This window comes from Bubalus kerabau, chromosome 13, assembly GCF_029407905.1.
Source record: "Bubalus kerabau isolate K-KA32 ecotype Philippines breed swamp buffalo chromosome 13, PCC_UOA_SB_1v2, whole genome shotgun sequence".
NCBI classification, from domain to species: Eukaryota; Metazoa; Chordata; class Mammalia; order Artiodactyla; family Bovidae; genus Bubalus; species Bubalus kerabau.
This window is the reverse complement of record NC_073636.1, coordinates 29817657-29840021: the sequence shown is the minus strand read 5'-3', so window position 1 is coordinate 29840021 and position 22365 is coordinate 29817657. Positions and strand designations below refer to the sequence as shown.

Below are 22365 nucleotides of genomic sequence, written 5' to 3'. Positions count from 1 at the left end.
CTGTTGCGCAGTCGGCGATTAGCTATTGTGAGTCTCTCCCCGCAGGGGCAGAACAGCTTGAGCGATATTGCGCACGCGCAGGTCGGGGATGGGGAACGAAACGGCTCCTTCGTCCCACCCTCTTTTCCTGAGAGCCAATGGAAACTCACGGTTGAGTTGCGTCATTTGTCCTAGCAACTCCGGGTAGATTCATTGCATCCCAGGCTCGGCGCTGCTTCGTCCTGCGGGCGATACCCGCGCGGCTGTTCTTTTCGCAACTGGCGAGGAGTTTGAAACTGCTGGCTCAGCATGTGGTGCGGCGGCGCAGCCGCAATGGTGGCCTTTTGCGCCGGACTTTGGGTCTCTAACCCGGGGCGGGCGCAGAGCCAGGAGGCCGGGGGGATCCCGGGCGCCGACTGTGAAGGTGAGCGGTGTGAGACCTGCTTGCATGGCGGTGGCACCAGGTCACAGCGCAGCTGTTGTTAGCTTTGGCGTCTCCCAGCCTTGGCTATAAATAACATTACACTCAGGAATGCGGGCCCTGGCCCTGGTTTCTGATCGCCTTCGTCCAAGCCTAGGCAAAAGTTCGAGCTGGGCCCAGTGACACCTTCAGACTGCGTTCTTGGTCTTGCTCTATTAAACCGCCGTAGTCAAAGCTGGTGCGTTTATTTATTTATTTACTTTTCTCTTTGTCCCTCATTTTTATTTATTTTATTATTATTTTTTTTTACTTTACAATATTGTATTGGTTTTGCCATACATCAACATGCATCCGCCACGGGTGTACACATGAGCTGGTGCGTTTAGATTTGGACTCAATTTTGTGCACACACGTCTAGCTGCAGAGACACGTGCTGCCCTAACCGGCAACACTTGTATTGTACAGAAGTCTTTCAAGTTCAAATTAGTTTGTAACTCTCAAAAAGACAAAACGTGACAAACTATCTGTAATTGAGGTGAAATGGCTTAAATCAGAGGACAGAATTAACATTTGTTAGGACTTCACAGGGAAAAGGTGCTTTACAAAGGAGTACTTTAACTCGTTAGAAAAAGGAGGAATACAGAAGAATGAGTCCTTTGCTGTTCACAGAATCTCCTCTGTGGACTTGCAGCTAGAATAGATGGGTCTATGTCCCACTCAGCCTTCTGGCTCCAACTGGCACTATAACTGTTTCTTGAAAAATCAACGTGATAATACCTATCTCAGAGGGCTGTTAATGAGATCAAAGAAGATAATTAGCTGTGCTAGCTCCTCCCTCTCTGGGTTTTCCTTGTGGCTCAGCTGGTCAAGAATCTGCCTGCCGTGCGGGAGACCTGGGTTCGATCCCTGGATTGGGAAGATCCCCTGGAGAAGGGAAAGGCTACCCACTCCAGTATTCTGGCCAGGAGTCTATGGGGTCGCAAAGAGTCGGACACGACTGAGCGACTTTCACTTTCAGCTCCTTCCTCCTGGACTACTGGAGCACTTACCTCGTGTTTAATTCATTGAAATAATTACCTTAGATGTATATCCTTCACTCATCCCTAAGCCTGAAAATCTATTCTCACATAACAGGAAATGGTAGCTTCACAATACATGCTGAATGAATGGGTAACTACAGACTGTACCATATAAGTGAATAAGTCTTCACAATTGGAGTCCAGTTTTCTGTCGGCCCTGCAATAATTCAGCTTTTCTCCAGAAATTTAAAATACCTACATGATGTTATTATCAAACTTTAGATACAGGTAGTTACTCAGCTAAATATCGTAATTTTGTTTAAAGTTCCCGTATAACTTAACTGGGTCCTACACGTATAAAGCAGAACTTATAAGGCATAAACTACTGGATTAATCATCAGCAGTTTAGTTTCTGGAGTTTCTACTTACAAACATTTCAGAAAAGCCAGAGCATATGTATTAATTAAATCTGAAGCTTCTAACTTGAATTTAATTACAGCATATTGTGATTATTAACTGGCATGTCTGACTAACCTGGGTGTGTGTTCCCCTTTGTTAACACTAGAATTATAGCAAAGGAAATACTGGTTTTAGAACAAAACGAAAAAGTCTAGATCTGGGTCTGTTTCTGCTTATGAGTCTTTATCATTAGCCAATTAACTTCCCATTGATGTATAAGATTAAAATGCTATACTATACATAATGTAGGGCAAATTGCCATTCTTATCATGACTACTCTGTGACATGGGGCACCACTGATTTCTTTTATCAATAAAGAAACCTGACAAAACATCAAAATTGGCTGTATTTTGAAATTGGGAGATGTCATATTAAAAAATTCAGATTTCTGACTTATCTTGAAAACCAGGTTACCAGTCAAGACTAGCCCATCTGTCCATATAGTGGGAATTAGCTGTGGCTGCTCTTTTCAGAAAGGACAGCACATTGGTCCTTGGATTGGTTTACCCATTCATTTTATCTGCCTGAGTCCTGAGAATATTTAAGTTTCTGATTGTTTTAGGTCAAGTGAAGCTTTACTGGGAAAAAAAAAAGTAAATATTTCTGAATCTCATTTAAAGGATTGTATTATGGGACTATTAAAATTCTTTTTTACTTTGAAATAATTATTCACTTATGGGACTAATTTTAATAAATAAAACCCTACAGCATAAGTAAAAGGAGTATGGTTATCTGGTTAAATACATGCCAGAATCCTTAAACTAATTTGTTAGTTGATTTATAGTGATATTACTCTCTTCATGTAAGCCCAAGGAATCTTTTCTATTCTACTGTGACTTCTCTTTGGCATGGGACACCACTGACTTTTTCAGAAAATTTCTTCTCTCCCTTTTGGCCATGCCAGATGGCATGTGGATGTTAGTTCCTCTACCAGGGATGGAACCTGCACCCCCTGCAGTGGAATGGTAGAGTCTTAACCACTGAATCGTCAGGGAAGTCCTTAAAATTTCTTCTCCTTATGGCTATGATACTGCTTTACCCCTGCTTTTGCTTCCTGTCTCTGTGTTCATTTGCTTAACAGTATCTGTAAGTTTCTAATTCTCTAGCCATGGCTTCAATATTAGAATTTTTCAGAATTCTGCCCTCTGTCCTCCTCTCTTCTCAGTCTACACACTCTTCTGTGCAATGGGAATTGACCTACCCATAGTCTGATTAATCCCAGATGTTTATATCTACCCCATCTCCTTTCTGGAGTCCCAGACCTTGCATCCAACGGACAACTGAACACATCTACTTAGATATCTTCTACTTCAAACTCAACAGAGTCACAAACCAAAGTTATTTTCTCCTCTCTTTCTCAGTCCCCCAAGTCTGTTATGCTATGACACCAGTATATAACTAGTCCACTAGACTAGACTTCTCTGCCTGATCCCCTAAACCCATCAAACACTGGGGCTATTGATTCCAGCTTCTGATTGACTCTGCTCCTTTCTTCTGCCCAGCTCCAGTGCCTTGTTACCAACCTTCACCATTTTCAGCTGCCACAATTGCATCCTTCCCCTAGTGTGGTGATCATGTAATTCCCATACATAGTATCTTTTACTGATCTTCCAACTTCCTCAAGGGAGGTGCCTCCCTTTTGTATCTAGTAGATGTCTCATAGTGTTGAGAAATCATTTTGGCTTTCTCCACATGTGCCTTCCTTGACAGTCAAGACTTTTTCTCTTCCCACATCATCTCCAGCAGCTACCATGGAGCATAGTTCAATTCTGTTGAACACATGTTATATAGTGCTTCAATAACAGGTTATATAGCTTTTAGTGAGTCAAAAGTGTATCATTCAAAGTGCAAGTTAGAATTCCCAACTTCCATCATCCAGGTAATACATTGACAGAGCAACAGTTGAAGTGTGGATATCTTCTGAAGGTGTATTTGAGAATAGAGAAGGAGCTTTGAGGCATCAGAACACAGGGTTTCTTTTGCAGGAAGAGGAGAATCAGAGGTCACCAGGAAGCTTTAAAGATGGTTTCTGCATTGATCACTACAGCAGGTATCTCCTTTGCATACTTATCAAAATGCATGTTTTCCACATTCTATCAGCAACATTCAACACAACTTATCAGTCAGTCCCTCCCTTTTAACACTTTCTTCACTGTCTCCTGGGACACACTCATTCTGTGTTCTCATCCTACCTTACTGGCTTCTTATTTCAGTCTTTTCTGGTTCTTTACATCTTTTCAACTCCTACACAATGGAATTACATCACACTGAGACCTGGGATCTCTCCCTATCCTATGGTCTCATCCTTTAACACCATTTTATTGTTCAGTTCAGGTGCTCAGTTGTGTCCGACTCTTTGCGACCCCATGGACTGCAGCACTCCAGGCCTCCCTGTCCATCACCAACTCCCGGAGTTTACTCAAACTCACGTCCATTGAGTCCGTGATGCCATCTAACCATCTCATCCTCTGTTGTCCCCTTCTCCTGCCGCCTTCAATCTTTCCCAGCATCAGGGTCTTTTCCAGTGACTCAGTTCTTTGCATCAGGTAGCCAAAGTATTGGAGTTTCAGTTTCAGCTTCGGTATCAGTCCTTCCAATGAATATTCAAGACTGATTTCCTTTAGGATTGACCAGTTGGATCTCCTTGCTGTCCAAAGGACTCTTAAGAGTCTTCTCTAACACCACAGCTCAGAAGCATCAATTCTTTGGCACTCAGCTTTCTTTATAGTCCAACTCTCACATCCATACATGACTACTGGAAGAAACCATAGCTTTGACTAGCCAGACCTTTGTTGGCAAAGAAATGTCTCTGCATTTTAATATGCTGTCAAGTTTGGTCATAACTTTTCTTCCAAGGAGCATCTTTTAATATCATGGCTGCAGTCACCATCTGCAGTGATTTTGGAGCCCCCGAAAATAAAGTCTATCACTGTTTCCACTGTTTGCCCATCTATTTGCCATGAAGTGATGGCACCAGATGCCATGATCTTAGTTTTCTGAATGTTGAGTTTTAAGGCAACTTTTTCAGTGTCCTCTTTCATTTTCATCAAGAGGTTCTTTAGTTCTTCTTCGATTTCTGCCATAAGGGTGGTGTCATCTGCATATCTGAAGTTGTTGATATTTCTCCCGGAAATCTTGCCTCCAGCTTGTGCTTCATCCAGCCCAGCGTTTCTCATGATGTACTCAGCATATAAGTTAAATAAGCAGGGTGACAATATACAGCCTTGATGTACTCCTTTCCCAATTTGGAACCAGTCTGTTGTTCCATGTCCAGTTCTAACTGTTGCTTCTTGACCTGCCTACAGATTTCTCAGAAGGCAGGTCAAGTGGTCTGGTATTCCCATCTCTTTAAGAATTGTCCAGAGTTTGTTGTGATCCACACAGTCAAAGGCTTTGGCATAGTCAATAAAGCTGAAGTAGATGTTTTTCTGGAACTCTCTTGCTTTTTTGATGATCCTTTTCTGTCCTTTATTGTGCCCATCTTTGCATGAAATGTTCCTTTGGTATCTCTAATTTTCTTGAAGAGATATCTAGTCTTTCCTATTCTATTGTTTTCCTCTATTTCTTTGCACTGATCACTGAGGAAGGCTTTCTTATCTCTCCTTGCTATTCTTTGGAACTCTGCCTTCAATTGGGTATATCTTTCCTTTACTCCTTTGCCTTTTGCTTTTATTCTTTTCATAGCTATTTGTAAGGGCTTTTTGCCTTTTCAGAAAACCTTTTTGCATTTCTTTTTCTTTGGAATGGTTTTGGATCACTGCCTCCTGCACAGTGTCATGAACCTCCATCCATAGTTCTTCAGGCACTCTGTCTATCAGATCTAATCCCTTGAATCTATTTGTCACTTCCACTGTACAGTTGTAAGGGATTTTATTTAGGTCACACCTGAATGGTCTAGTAGTTTTCCCTACTTTCTTCAATTTAAGTCTGAATCTGGCAATAAGGAGTTCATGATCTGAGCCACAGTCAGCTCCCAGTCTTGTTTTTGCTGACTATATAGAACTTCTCCATCTTTGGCTGCAAAGAATATAATCATATAACTCCAGATGTACATACCTAGCTGCTCCTTACTGTTTGCAGTGTCAAATAGTATATTAGCGTTCTCTAGAGAAACAGACCAAGAAGATAGATAGATACATACATACAGATAGATTTATTATAAAGAATGGCTCTCCTGATTATGGAGACTGAGATATCTAAAGTCTGTATCGTGGGCCAACAGGCTGGGGGCCCAGGAGAGTTGATGGTGCATAAGGCAGTCTACTGGAGAAATCCCTCATGTTTGGGAAGGGCAATCATTTTTGTTCTATTCAGGCCTTCAGCTGATTGGAAGAGGCTTATCCACATCATGGAGGGCAATCCGTTTACCTAGAGTTCATGGATCTAAATGTTAATCTCATTCAAAAACACTCTCCAAGTGGATGCATATAAAATTAGTTGTCACAGTTGTCTACAAGTATCTCAAACTTCATTTAAGTATGTCTAGACTTAATTCCTGGGGCTTCTCTGGGGGGTTCAGGGGCTAAGACTCTGCGTTCCCAGTGCAGGAGGCCTAGGTTTGATCCCTGGTCGGGGAACTAGTTCCCACATGCTGCAACTAAGACCCAATGTGGTCAAATAACAAAAATACATTAAAAAAAAAACAGACTGAATTCCTGCTGAGCTTCCCAGTTTAGCAAATGACAAATTCCATTCTTACAGTATCTCAGGCCAAAATCCTTGAAGTCATTCTTGACTTCTGTCTCTGCCCACACCTCTGTGACTCTCTCATGCCACATCTAATCCATTAGTAAGTTCTTTTGGCTTTGCCTTCAAAATATATCCAGCATCTCATCACCTCCAAGGCTCCCACCCTGGTCCAAGATAGGCAGCTATTCTAAGAACCTCCAAACTGTTCTGCCTCCTTTCCTTCTTGCCCCCCTGCAGGGTATTCTCTGAAGAACCTCCAGAGGCATAATGTAAAAGTCATGTCAGACCACTGCACTCCTCTCAAAACCTTTAATGGCATCCCTTCTCAGAGCAGGATCCAGAGTCCCTACCATGGCCCCAAGGCCCTAGATGACCTAACATGCTGTTGTTTATTTGACCTCATTTTCTCCTACCCTCTCTCTTCATCACTCTACTTCCCTAATATTGGCTCCCTGACTGTTCCTGGTGCTGCCAAGGACACGCCTGCCCTATTCTTCCCTCTGCCTGGAAAGTTTCTCCCCAGCAGTCCACTTAATCTGTTTTCCCATTTCCTTAGGTTTTCTGCTCAAACACAACTTTATCTGAGAGACCTTCCCTGACCACCCCATTTAGAATTACCCTGTCACCCTCTATCCTCCTTACCAAGTTGATGTTCCTTCATAGCCACAAGAGACTTTTATTTATTCACTAGAATGTAATCCTTGAGAGTAGGAACTCTGTTTTTCCAACAGCCTGTAGAATACTGTCAGGCACTTACTAATTGCTCAATAAATGTTTGTTAAAACCATGACATGGCTATTATATTTAGTGTTCTGTTCTTATTAAATAGCATAAAAAATCATGTTCTAAAAATGGACATTTCTAGTCCTTCAGCTGAAAACAACTAAAAACACTGGATAAAATGAAAAATATGAAGTGTAAGTTAGGAAGGCCTTGTTGTCTGTTGTTTAGTTGCTAAGTCGTGTCTGACTGTTTTGCAACCCCATGGACTGTAGCCTGCTAGGCTCCTCTGACCATGGTATTTCCCAGGCAAGAATACTGGAGTGGATTGCCATGTCCTTCTCCAGAAGATCTTCCCAACCCGGGGATGGAACCTATGTCTCCTGCATTGACAGGTGAGCTCTTTACCACTAAGCTACCAGGGAAGCCCAGGAAGGCATACTCAGAGGCCAAAAACAATGTGAAAATGGGAACCAAAAGAGGTAAAGGGACCCTGAGGCTGGGACTTTTCTTGAGAGTATTTGCCACCCAGGCGATCAGAAGTTAGATTTTTAATGGCTATAAAATAAAAATAATGAATAAAATAAAAAAGGAGGATAAAGATATAGCCCAGAACCTTCTCAAGTTAGGCACATAATAACTGGATCCTCTTCCAATTAGTTTGAAACCCTGGAGAGCTAGACCTTCATTATAAAAGGTGACCTGGAAATAACCACAACTCTACCACCATCTCCAGAGACTAAAGGGAATTGTAGTACTTGAACTTTTTTACTGAATAAAAGGGAAAACAAAAAATACCTCCTAATCACTCATAGTCACAAGTGACCACACAATATACATCGAAGTCCAAATGTACACAGCCAACCTGGGTGATTCAAAACATCTAAAACTGAGAATTTAGTTTAAAGGGATTTCAAGTAGGTATGAGCAAATGTTAATCTCACTGATAGGAATCTACCTTCAACCCAGTCCCACAAAATTCTAATAATTCCAACAAAGTTCTCAGAAAGAAAGCTCACAATTAGAAAAGTCACAAACACATGGGAAGAAGAGCATCCTAAGTGGCAGCCAGTTGAGACAAGAGACAGAGGCAGCATACCTGGAAAGGCTTCAGGGATTAGAATTATCAGGCACAGAATATAAAATATGTTTATTATATGTAAAGAAATGAAGGGATTGAAAATATGAATAAAGGGCAGGAGACTATTAAAAATATTTCCAACATGTGTGGAAAAGAACCAAATAAGCATGCACAAACAGAAATTACTAGGATTAGGACTTCCCTGGTGGGTCAGTGTTGGAGAGTCCACTTGCCAAAGCAGGGGACATGGGTTTGATCCCTGGTTTGGAAAGATTCCACATGCCTCAGAGCAACTGAGCCCATGTGCCACAACCACTAAGCCCACGAGGGCAACTACTGAGGCCTGGGTACCTAGAGCCCATGCTCTGCAATAAGAGAAACCACTGCAATGAGAAGCCCATGTGCTGAAACTAGAGAACACCCACATGCAGCAACGAAGGCCCGGCACAGCCAAACAAATGAAAATAAATAGGAAATAAGTGGGATTAATAGTGGATTAGACAGAGCTGAGAAAAAGAATTAGAGTTGAAGACTGAAGAAATTGTCTAGAAGGAATCACTGAGTGATTCCGAGAATAAAAATACAAAACAGAGATAAAGGTACAATGTGGATCAAGATAAAAATTCCCACGTATGTTAATTGGACTTCCAGAAGGAGAAGAGAGCGGTATGGATGGAGCAAAAGAGATGATAACTCATTTTTGCAAACTGATGAAAATCACCCATCCACAGATTTTTAAGTCCAGCATATTCCAAACAGTATAAATAAAAAATAATTCCACATCTAACCACATAAGAAGGAAACTGAAAAACACAAAAGGACACTTAAGCACTTAAGCACAGAAAAAGCACACTTAAGCACTTAAGCACAGAAAAAAAAGACTGATAAAACTTCAAGGAATGGCAATTAGACTGTCAGATGATTCAATGTTGAAAGGCCTGAAGTCACAGCTAATAAACATTAAATAGTAAAGCCAGGATTTGGACCCAGAAAGTTTGGCTTCAGAGCCCAAGCACTGAGTCACTACTAAACTGTCTCTGAGTATGGAATTGGGAACTAATTTATTTAAGGCAATAGTAAAAATAAAATTGGAATGACCAAGTTTAGCCTACATTTATTCAAGAACTTCTGGCTATTCTTAAAGTCTCAACGCATTATAACGTGTATCTTATTCCTAGGTAGCAATTCCCCCTGGTCCTGACACCAGCAAGACTAATCTGGTGTCTTTTTTTTCCATCCAAAATCGAGTGGAGCAGATAATGTGGGACCAACTTTAGTTCTAGAAGGTGTGGATGGAACTGCTGAAAACAATGTTCCTAGTTTACAGGTAGCTTAATAATTTCACTAACCTGATTTTAAACTTTATCATTATCCTAAAAAAAAAGTTGTAGCTCTTTTCCTGCAGGTGGCATTATTATATTTTTTAAGTACTAAGTTGTAAATATTCAAGTTAGAAGACAAAGATTGTTGCTATTTTTCAGTTGTGTGACTCTTTGCAAACCCATGAACTGCAGCACGCAGGCTTCCCTGTGCTTTCAAAGATTTTAAGGCTACATAAAAATATCCAACCAAACGCTTTTTACAGGAGATGGGTTTGGGCAAAAGAATTAAATCTTTCTTTTCTACAGAAAAACCTATAATAAATATTTAAAACTAAAAATAGGAGAGACTTGGAAACAAGTATAAAATTTATTTTAGAGTGATTTTCTTAAAGAGGAGTGGAGAAATGGGATGGTGTTTGGTGCTGGGGAGGGGTGTTGAGGGAGACTTTGTTGCTTTTAAGATGTGAGAATTAACAGCATGTTCATGGGAACAATACAGGAAAGAGAGAGGGCAGAGGTGCAGGAGCAGGGAGCGATAGGATGTACTTAGCAGGTGGAAGTTGTCACACTTCATTCATGGAATTCAAGTAGACTCTGCTGTGTGGTAGAGGCGGAGACAGAGGCAAATGAGAGTTCTCTTTTGTTGCTTTTTTTTGCCCCTCGAAGAAATGGGAAACAGGATCAACCATGACGATGGGGTGGAGGTGTTCGGCAAGGCTTGCTAGAGAGCTGCTGTGTAGTCGTCCTTTTGGGAGTGGGATAGAGTGTGGGTGAGGTCCAAGCAGGGGGATTGTCGGAAGCACTGGTGGCTCATTGAAATCAGCAGTCATGAATTAACAGCGAGACCAGTGGGCCTCGTGGTGTGGTTTCCTCCAGCCATGTTGAGTGAGTGTAGGTGTCAAGTGGGTGGAAAGAAGTTTCAACCTGCGTTAAGATTTTGCTGGGTGAGTCCAACAAAGGAGAGTGATACAAGGGAGTTGAATTTGTGTGAAAAGGAGTGATTATAATGTTGAACCACAGAGTCTAAGCTGGGTGAGGAAGCATGGTAGAGAGGTAGCAGAATCAATGTGACCTGGCGGGGTCAGAGAATCATTGGTGCTGGGATGTTAGAGGATGCGAGCTAGGAAGATGGGAGGTGAAGATCAGACAACGAACTATTTCCACTGAGAATACAGAGAAGCTATAGTACTGGTAATGACTGGACCTAAGGGTATGACCACAGCAAAAATGTGTTTGGAATATTAATCCTTTGTCAGTTATATAAGTTGTAAATACCTTCCTCCAGTTTGTGGCTTGTCTTATCATTTGCTTATGATTTATTTTGCATTTACAAAAGTGGTTAATTTTGATGTAATTAAATGTACAGTCTCTGGTTTGGTAACTCAAAAGCCTCTTGATGAAAGTCAAAGTGGAGAGTGAAAAAGTTGGCTTAAAGCTCAACATTCAGAAAACAAAGATCATGGCATCTGGTCCCACCACTTCATGGGAAATAGATGGGGAAACAGTGGAAACAGTGTCAGACTTTATTTTTCTAGGCTCCAAAATCACTACAGATGGTGACTGCAGCCATGAAATTAAAAGACGCTTACTCCTTGGAAGGAAAGTTATGACCAACCTAGATAGCATATTCAAAAGCAGAGACATTACTTTGCCAACAAAGCTTCGTCTAGTCAAGGCTATGGTTTTTCCAGTGGTCATGTATGGATGTGAGAGTTGGACTGTGAAGAAGGCTGAGCGCCGAAGAATTGATGCTTTTGAACTGTGGTGTTGGAGAAGACTCTTGGGAGTCCCTTGGACTGCAAGGAGATCCAACCAGTCCATTCTGAGAGAGATCAGCCCTGGGATTTCTTTGGAGGGAATGATGCTAAAGCTGAAACTCCAGTACTTTGGCCACCTCATGTGAAGAGTTGACTCATTGGAAAAGACTCTGATGCTGGGAGGGATTGGGGGCAGGAGGAGAAGGGGACGACAGAGGATGAGATGGCTGGATGGCATCACCAACTCGATGGATGTGAATCTGAGTGAACTCCGGGAGTTGGTGATGGACAGGGAGGCCTGGCATGCTGCGATTCATGGGGTCGCAAAGAGTTGGACATGACTGAGCGACTGATCTGATCTTAAGAAATTCTTCTTTATCCTGATGCCATAAAGAAGATGCTTTCCTCTAAAACTTGTTTTGTGGCTTTTCTTTTATGTCTTTATTCTCCTGGGATTCACATTTGTGTAGTTTACAATAGAGATCTAAATTGAACTTTTCCCAAGGTATATGGTCTGAGTATCATTTATTGACTTGTGCATTTTTTCCCCCACTGATTTTTAACATTGCTTCCATCCTACACCAAGCTCCTCTAGATTTCTGGATTTGTTTCTAGTCTCACTTTTGTTCCAGCAGCTTTTTTTTCTGCGCCAGTCCCACCATGTTTTAAATGCTATAGCTTTAGAATTGTCTTGATATCAGTAAGATCTACTCCTCAAGTTCCTTCTTCAGAAATTTCTTGGCTTTCATTTGCTCTTGTTTTTTCATATGTATTTTTGGATCAGTTCATCAAATCTGATTTGACAAAATCTTTTGGAATTTTTAATGAGCCCTGATGGCTCCGCAGTAAAGCATCTGCCTGCAATGTAAGAGACGCAGGAGACACGGGTTTGATCGCTGGGTTGGGAAGATCCCTTAGAGAAGGAAATGGCAACCCACTCCAGTATTCTTGCCTGGGAAATCCCATGGAAAGAGGAGCCTGGTGGACTACAGTTCATAGGGTTGCAAAGAGTTGGACATGACTCAGTGACTAAATAACAACATAGAATTGCTGCTCTTCCTTATGATATTCCCCTAAAATTCTCTTTCTAATATTAGGGCTGCTTTGTTCCAGCATAAGCTCTGGTCTCCATCTCCTTCTCAGCTTGCTTGGACCACACATCTGCCCCTTTGAGCCAGCAACATGGGAAAGCAGCTCCTCCTGTTGCAGAGTAACCTAGTGGATGAGGCTGTGGACCAGAGTGAGACCTCCTGGGATCAAATTGCCTCCACCATTTACTGGGCAAGTTCACTGGCCTCTCTCTGACTCAGCCTCTTCATCTGTAAAATAGGGGTGGAAATGTATCTATATCAGAGCTCTGTTCTGAGACTGGAATGAGTTCATCCACATAAAGGACTCAGAATGGTGCCAACAGCCAGTAACTAGGTTGTTCTTATTGCCTGTGCCTCTTCTGATCGTCATCTCTTCACTGACTTTGGACCCTGGGACTGAATATGATTGTTTAGATAGGGGTTCAAACTGGAACAAAGACACAGATGCAGACTACCAAGGAGCTTCATTCAAGACACATACTTTGATTCTTCTCTGTGCTTTACCAAAGCTGTCCCTAGCATCATGTCCCAGAGGAGGCTGGCTATATGTTCCGATAGGGTTAGTGACATTCTCATATTAGGTGGGAAATTCATATTTGAGAGTGGAACTTGGTTTCACAGACTGGATTGATTCAAAAAGCTTATGTTATTCAAGGCCCAATACTAAGCTAATAGGTACAGACCCCAAACCATTCTTACTCATAATATGAATTTGTTGTCACAATGCATTGAATCATACTTTTTTATTTGGTGGGAGGGACATGTGCATAGGTGTGGTAGTGGTGATATTGTACATAAATACACAAATACATAATTTCTTTGTTCCTTATAGTATGTCAAGAATTCTTGAGTCGATTCTATAATTCCTTGATAGCCAGAGGAGTCAACTTTTCTCTGGACACCATAGAAAAAGAATTGATCAACTTTTGCTTGGATGTCAAAGGAAAAGAAAACCGCCTGGTATGGTAAATTTTCACCTTTCATTTCCCCCCTGTGCTTGGAGAAAACTGCTAACTGTTTCATTTCTTATCTTGAGTTTAATGTTCTCCTGTTTGGATCCTTGCCCCAAGCATGTTCCCTGTAGAAGCCCAGCAAAAATTGATCTTTCAGGAAAATGGAGTCAATGTATTTTCACCTAGAATATGTCTGGTTTCATCTGGCTTTTTGGAAAAAACATAGGCAACCAATTCCATGATTTCTTAAATGAAATTATTTACTATACAATTGAATTCCTAATGAGAATTTATTTACTGTCCTGAATTAAGTGTGGGTAGACTTTACATTTCTAGTCAAGACAATTAGTGAAACTATCAAAATATTTTTACATCATTATTTATGCATAATTAATGAAGTATTATTATCTTGAAATGGTGTTTCCTGGGTAAACACAAATGACTTGTTCCAATATACTGTCTTCATAGCACTAAAGACAATCTTGGGCCAACTTGCTTTGCCTAAAATTGTTGTATTGAATTTGTCAGTTAAATTTGCCTTGTTAACTGCTCACCACTGACGCACTATAAAAATCTCAGCATTTGTCTGCACCATTAAGGTTTATATTTTTAAATGTAAAATGCTTTTCAGGTAGCTTGAAAGGCAGTACAACATGATGGAACAGGGCATGGACCCCAGAGCCAGAAGGCTAGATTTTTGAATTAATTCAGTCTCTTCTTGCTGGTTGGGTGACCTCAGTTGGCTTGGGTGTGAAATAGGGAAAGTTCTAGTACTAATGTCACAGGCTTGTTATGAGAATTAAATACATCAGTACCTTTAAAGCCCTAAGAGCAGCATCTGACACAGACAAAACATTTAGCAACTGTTATCTCTTATCATTAGTCTTTAAGTTTAATGTGAATTTCAGGCACTTCTAATTAGGCTGATCACGGGAATGGAGTCATTGTTTTCTCATGTCTTAGTGAGTACGGGTTAAATTTAAGACCTGGGCCATGAAAACCAGGTTAACCTCTTTCTCACTTCTGGAAATTATACTGCTTGCTTTTCCCAGTGTCTGGGACCCTAAATTCTCTTTGTTCCCCTTCAGTGCTACTATCTAGGAGCCACAAAAGATGCCGCTACTAAGATCCTAAGTGAGGTCACTCGCCCAATGAGCGTGCACATGCCTGCAGCAAAGATTTGTGAGAAGCTGAAGAAGATGGACAGTCAGATCTGTGAGCTGAAATATGGTATAATGGAGTTTAATGTTTTCCCCCCAAATGTCCAATGTATTGCCAATTCCCTAAACATGGGCCAAGGTTTCTAAACCATCAGTGTTAGAAGAAAAGGAATTCTACACTTGCTAATAGGATGCTGGGCTAGTGGAGGGTGTCCTGTGTTGTCTGAGCTTCTTTCAGGAAAGAAAAATGAATTCTGGCACAATCAGCATTAGGCGAAACTGCCCACCCAAGTGGCAAAATTTAAACTCTTAAATCACCAAGACATTTTCAACTACATATGTCAAGGAAAAGTTCAAAATATCAAGGGAGGGGCTTCCCTGGCGGTCCAGTGGTTAAAACTCTGCCCTTTCAATGCAGGGGGCATGGGTTGAATCCCTGATCAGGAAACTAAGATCCCACATGCCATGTGGTATGGCCAATCAAAAAAAAAAAATTCAAGGGAGCAGCTATTTGTGGTGAATTAGCTCTTGGTAACCTATTAAGCCCTGGAGAAGGAAATGGCAACCCACTCCAGTACTCTTGCCTAGAAAATCCCATGGATGGAGGCGCCTGCTGGGCTACAGTCCATGGGGTCACAAAGAGTCGGACATGACATAGCGACTTCACGAACCTATTAAGACCAAAGGTGCATCTACTCAAAGGTAATGTAAGGACCCTGAAGTTTTAAATGGGGCTCTAACATCCTTCCTAGGTTTATCACTCTGCCAGGTTTAACATTTAGGAAATAGGTTAATCACATTAAATCAGATTTTGCCTGATGAAGTAGACTTATCAAGGCTGCCGAAAATAAACAGCCAGAAAAGGAAGATGTCCTATTTAAAACGTTATCCTTGGCCTTATAAATTTTACATACATATATCTATTCTTATACAGATAATTTGTATCTGGGCCAACCTTTGGGGTAGATGAATAGGACTTATAGAAGGCCAGGGAATTCCGCCTTTAGCCTATCCTTTAACCCCTGCAGGTCCACCAGAAGTCCATTTCTTTTGTTTATGTCATCGTTTCACGTTACATACATGGCATAGTATTTTAAACTACCTAAGTAATTAGCACCCAACTCTGAATCATTAATACTTTAGTCTTATTTTCCAATATAGCTGTGTAATATGCCTGTGCGCCATAGCTACACATCTGGCTTTAAAAAGATTTAATGTCTGGAAGATATCAAAGACAACCTGTTTCCCAACTGGGCAAGGGCAAGCCCTAACTTCCAGGGTGGTGATGATGGACTAGCATCTTTTTCTTGGCTTCCAAGCAATGAAGTAGAAGGAGGAATCACTGAGTCTGTAGAAAAAACAGTCCCCAAAGGGACAAAACTGTACTGATTCTTTCATTTAGCACATTTCTTTTGAATAATTTCTGCTATGACCAAGGTATCTTACTGGGCTCCTTGAATAATAGAAAAATTCATCAGATATTATTGAGAAGAAATGAGTTATTAACTAATGTTTCAGCAATGCTGGCCACTAGAGGCCCCTGGGGAGCCATGGACTGGATTCACTTTTGGTATCAACTTTTCGCCTGTAGCTTTAGGGTGCCATAGAGACTTTCCTTTTTAAATTGATATCAAATGATAAGTTCTCCAGAATAACCTGAGGAAACTACCAGCACCTAAAAGAAAGTAATTTTCTCCTTCAACTATTTATGTTGAATAGACCACTAGTTCTAAATTTTTCCCAGCTTCCTTTTGGTGAAAAAGTTGATATTGAACAAGGGCCTTTGAGCTGTGGAATACTAAAATTTGGGCTATGAAAGCGTCTACTCTTAAAGGTATTATTCTGTCATATCAGCCATGAAATTAAAAAACAAGGTAATTGTAGATTTGGAATATGTTTTCAATCAGGAAGGTGTTATTTGGTTTTGAACCTGAGAGGATGTTTCTGCTTTCTCTGTTTTTTAAAAGAATAGGAATCATTATTAAGAATTGTAAAGATTCTCGAATTTATGGTTACCGGTGGGGGAAGGGTGGCGGAAAAAGATAGGGAGTTTGGTATTGAGATTTACACACTGCTATATTTAAAATGGATAGCCAACAGGGACCCACTGATAGCACAGGGAACTATGCGCAACGTCATTGGCAGCCTGGACGGGAGGGAAATGTGGGGAAGAATGAATACATGTATATGTATGGCAGAGTCCCTTTCCTGTGCACCGGACACTATCACAATATTGTTAATTGGCTACATGCCAATTAAAATAAAAAGTTTAAATTCAAAATAAACACACACAAATGTATGAATTCTTTGGAGCACAGAGTGTAGTGACCCTCCAAATAAAAAGGCTTTATATACAACTTTGATTTATTTCCAGCTTTACTGAGATATAAGTGACATATAAAAGTGTGTAAGTTTAAGGTATAAAATAAGTTGATTTGATAAACTTATATAGTGTAATATGATTACCACATTAGCTAATATCTCCATCATCATCATGTAATTACAAATTGTGATGGTTAGCAAACAGCTCCATTATATCATCTAATTACTCTTCCTTTTTTTGTGATGAGACTGTTTAAGCTCTACTCTGTTAGCAACTTTCAAATATACAATACAGCATTATTAACTGTCTTCACCGTTTTGTTCTTTCTCAGGACTGCTTTGACTATTCAGGGTCCTTTGTGATTCCATACAAATTTTAGGGCCTTTTTTTTTTTTTCTTTCTCTGCAAAAGTGCCACTGGCATTTTAGTAGGGATTACATTGTTAGAAGGCGATGGCACCCCACTCCAGGACTCTTGCCTGGAAAATCCCATGAGCGGAGGAGCCTGGAAGGCTGCAGTCCATGGGGTCACGAGGAGTCAGACTCGACTGAGTGACTTCATTTTCACTTTTCAGTTTCATGCATTGGAGAAGGAAATGGCAACCCACTCCAGTGTTCTTGCCTGGAGAATCCCAGGGACAGAGGAGCCTGGTGGGCTGCCATCTATGGGGTCGCACAGAGTCGGACACGACTGAAGCGACTTAGCAGCAGCAGCAGCAGCAGCAGCAGCAGAGCAGAGGCTGAATAGTTGTGGCCCACGGGCTTAGCTGCTCCGTGGCATGTGGAACCTTCCTGTATTGAAACTGTGTCCCCTGCATTGGCAGGTGGATTCTTATCCATTGTACCACCAGGGAAGTCCAGTATGGACATTCTGAATTCTTCCAAACCATAAATATAGGATCTCTTTCCATTTGTTCGTGTCTTCTTCAATTTCTTTCATCAAAGTCTTGTCATTTTCTGTGTACAGATCTTTGACCTCCTTGATTAAGTTTTTTCCTAAGTCTAAAATTCAACTTTTAAATTAGGATACACTTACTGGAAAATTTTGATAAGTCACTTGACAGCTATGTTAGGCTATTAAAAGGCTTTTAAATGCCATGTTCTTTCATGTAGGTGTCAAAAAGAAATGCTTCAGAAGATGTCAAACTGAAAAAGTCCTAGGATGCCACTAATTTTTTAAAAATATTTTAGCTACACCATGCAGCATGTGGGATCTTAGTTCCCCGGGCCAGGATCAAATCTATGTCCCTTGCAGTGGAAGTGTGTAGTCTCAACCACTGGACAGCCAGACAAGTCCCAGGACTAATAGTTGAATAAGTCAACTAAAGTGCTGTAGCTATGAGCAAGCATGCATTTAGTGGCTGGGAGGTGGGGAGGACACTTTCCGTTGAAAGAGAAAAACTGCCCCTTTCAGATACAGAAATCATAGTCATGAGTATATTATAGATGAGCTTAATTTTTTTTTTTCTATTTTTGGGCTTGGCAATAGAGCAGTAGCTGAGTTCTTGACATCCTCTGAAGATAATCTGTAAATAGGGAAACAATAGTCTTGCTAGAGGAGTTAGATGCTGGTGACAGATACTATTGGCAAAAATGTTAGGAACCAGATTGGCTGGTACAGAAGCATCAGCATTAGAGAAGTTGGTATACCCCAAAGGGCTGTACATCAACTCTGTGTGGCTTGGTAATCTCGGTAGGGGAGGGGAGATCAGGTGAGTTTAAGCTGAGATCCAAAATAGCTAAGGATTGGTGAGAATGCTCCTAATTTCATTCATGTGTTTGGGTTTCTTTAAATTTGTATTTTAAAACTAGCTTAAATTCTTTATATTGTATTTATATTCTTTAAATTTATATTTTAAAATTGTATTTAAATTCTTTAAATTTGTATTAAAAACTAATTGTATTAGTGCTTTGTAATATATATGCTCATCCGTTTTACCTCAGACATATCTTTCTATACAAACTGAACCATGGGATTTCCCTGGCAGCCTAGTGGTTAAGATTTCACTTTCCAATGCAAGGGGTACAAGTTCAATCCTTGGTTGAGGACCTAAGATCCCACATGCCTCACAGCCAAAAAACAAAACATGAAACAAGTAATATTTTAACAAATTCAATAATGACTTTAAAAATGGTCCACATTAAAAAAAAAAAAACTAAAAGAAAGAGTGAACCATAACTTTCTAGTAAACAACAATCCATGGCTTTCATTTGGCCACACACAAGGCCATCCCAAGGCACCACCCTCTTGATTACCTTCTTTTTGCCTTAAAAGTAGCAATTAGGAGGTGGTGCTATTCGTTTTACAAACGCTGCATAGGTCCCCGTTTTGCAGCAAGTATGATTCCATGGAGAGGAAATCTGGTATATCATAAGTTATCCTAATAGCTTTATATATGATACATTTTTCTTAGGTATGTCTTGGTTTCCATAGACCTTGGAACTCTTCCCCACTTTGGATCACAGGGTAGACAATACCAAGATGAGTAACACCATTTGCTTTTCTTAGTTTATTTTTTTTTATATATTTTTTTAATGTATGCCTTTCCTTTTTGTCATAAAGAAAAGAAACTGGACTTGGCATCAGTGGATCTGTCCAAGATGAGAGTAGCAGAGCTGAAGCAGATACTGCATGGCTGGGGAGAAGAGTGCAGGGCCTGTGCAGAAAAAACTGACTACGTGAATCTCATCAAAGAACTGGCACCCAAGTATGCAGCAACGCACCCCCAAACAGAACTCTGACTCCTGGAAGCCAGCGCACCATTGGCTATAATTAGAGACAAAATGCCTCTCTAGGATATGGATGCACTGGTTGAGAGGAACCAGGAATTTCAATATGTGTGGTCTCAGACTTTTTGTTTGGATGTGACACTTCAGAATTGGTTACCTGAGTTTATAAGTAGAACTGTTAGTATTAGTGGTTTCTTAAATCTGCAGTGTACCAAAACCTACAAGTGCCTTTCTTATAATTTTCTTGTATGTCAATTATCATCGCCTATCTCCTTAAACTGGGAAAAGTGAACCACTGAAAAATTAGTGGAGTAAATTGATTCTAAGTAGGAAGAGAGTACTCAGAAGCTATCTGTATGCTGCTGCTGCTGCTGCTAAGTCGCTTCAGTCGTGTCTGACTCGGTGCGACCCCATAGATGGCAGCCCACTAGGCTCCTCTGTCCCTGGGATTCTCCAGGCAAGAATACTGGAGCGGGTTGCCATTTCCTTCTCCAATGCATGAAAGTGAAAAGTGAAAGTGAAGTCGCTCAGTTGTGTCCGACTCTTAGCGACCCCACGGACTGCAGCCTACCAGGCTCCTCAGTCCATGGGATTTTCCAGGCAAGAGTCCTGGAGTGGGGTGCCATTGCTTTCTCCAGCTATCTGTATACTCATTTTTAATTAAATATGTTGGATTAGAGAAAGACAAATATCATATAGTGAAAAACGAAAATGAAAGTCTCTCAGTCATGTCTGACTCTTGGTGACCCCATGGACTATACAGTCCTGAAATTCTCCAGGCTCCCCTTTTTTTCATATTCCACATATAAGCAATATTATATGACATTTATATATTGCTTATATGTGGATTATAAAAAAGGGGCACAATGAACTTATCTACAAAACAGAGTCACAGATGTAGAAAACAGTCTTATGGTTACTGAGGGCAGGGAGAGAAAGGATAAATTGGGAGATTAGGATTGATACACACTCCTATGTATAAAATAGGTAACTAAGAAGAACATGCTGTGTAGCACAGGGAACTCTACTCAATTACTCTATAATGGGCTATATGAGAAAAGAATTTTTAAGAAAGTGTATGTATGTCTGTGTATAACTAATTCACTTTGCTGTAATACCTGAAACTGACACAACATTGCAAAACAACTATACTCTGATAAAAAAAATGTTGGATTAGGACAAAAGAGAAGATGTTTAGCTTACCTAATTCCCAACCTCAAATGATGACCTGGTGAAATCAGAAGTTTTTTAAAAAGTAAACTTTGTATTTAACTGTAAATTACTTTACCTTCTGGGGCTTCCCAGGTGACTCAGTGATGAAGAATCCACCTGCCAATACAGGAGACACAGAAGACACAGGTTTGATCCTTGGGTTGGGAAGATCCCCTGAAGTAGGAGATGGCAAAACACTCTGGTATTCTTTCCTGGAGAATCCCATGGACAGTATTCTTGCTTGGAGAACCCCATGGACAGAGGAGCCTGGAGGGCTATAGTCCATGGGGTTGCAAAGAGTTGAACATGACTGAGCAACTGAGCGCACGCATACACACACACATACATCTACACTCACACTGTTAATTGAACTAAGCTCAAGGTCATTTGCCTTTCTTCCTATCACATATTAGAAAAACTTATTTATTTTGGCCGTGCTGGGTCTTCATTGAGGTGTGCAGGCTCTCCAATTGTAGCATGCAGGCTTAGTTGCCCAGAGGCATGTGGGATCTTCGTTCCCTGACCAGGGATCGATCCCTCATCCCCTGCATTGGAACATGGATTCTTAACTACTGGACCACCCGGAAAGTCTCTAGACAAGCTTTTGATAGAGGATAGAAGCTTATTAAGACCAGCTGCAGGCAACATGGAGCTTTATGAATCTTAGTGCTATTTTATCAGATTTAAATTATAAAATCATCTTTGGTTCCATTTTCTAGTCACATAAGAATATGGTACTCATTGTAGATGCGCTGGCTCTGTGTGGCAGGTGGAAGAGGGAAACGACTGCAGCGCAGTTAGAGGGAATGTTCTGGGGTGTGGAAATGTCCTATATCTTGATCAGGGTGATGGTTACATGGGTGAATATGACTATCCAGTTCATCCAGCAGTATAATTAAGATGTGGGCATTTTATTGTATGTAAATTACATCTAAAATACTGCTGTAGAAAAATTATTTGAAAATTAAAGTCAGTTGATTCAAAACATCTTATTTGTTTAGGAATTGCATTTGCTTAAAGTTGCCAAATGATCCAGCAATCCCGCTCCTGGGCATATATCCAGACAAAACTATAATTTGAAAAGATACATGTACCCACGTGTTCATAGTAGCACTACTTGCAAAAGCCAAGTCGTGGAAACAACCTAAATGTCAACTGACAGATGACTGAATAAAGAAGATCTGGTATGTATATACAATGGAATGCTATTCAGCCCTAAAAAAGAATGACATTTTTTGCCATTAGTAACCACATGGGTATTAAGCTCGGTGAAAATGTCAGAGAAAGACAAATACTGTATGCTGTCACTTATATGTGTAGTCTAAGAAATTAAAAAAACAACTAGTGAATATAACAAAAAAAAGACTCACAGAAACAAAGAACAAACTAGTGGTTATCATGATTAACCATAAAAAAGAAAGAAAGAATGCCAGGTACAGCAACATGGATG

General features: G+C 40.6%; 1 protein-coding gene across 1 annotated transcript; it reads left to right on the top strand.

The window, feature by feature from the left end:
- Positions 1–91: 91 nt before the first annotated feature.
- On the top strand, positions 92–21909 carry CDNF (cerebral dopamine neurotrophic factor). The gene is made up of 4 exons (XM_055543872.1): positions 92–403; positions 13371–13498; positions 14580–14721; positions 19537–21909. The coding sequence occupies exons 1-4, from the start codon at positions 289–291 to the stop codon at positions 19713–19715; spliced, it is 564 nt and encodes a 187-aa protein (XP_055399847.1). The 5' UTR covers positions 92–288; the 3' UTR covers positions 19716–21909.
- The last annotated feature ends 456 nt before the right edge of the window (positions 21910–22365 follow it).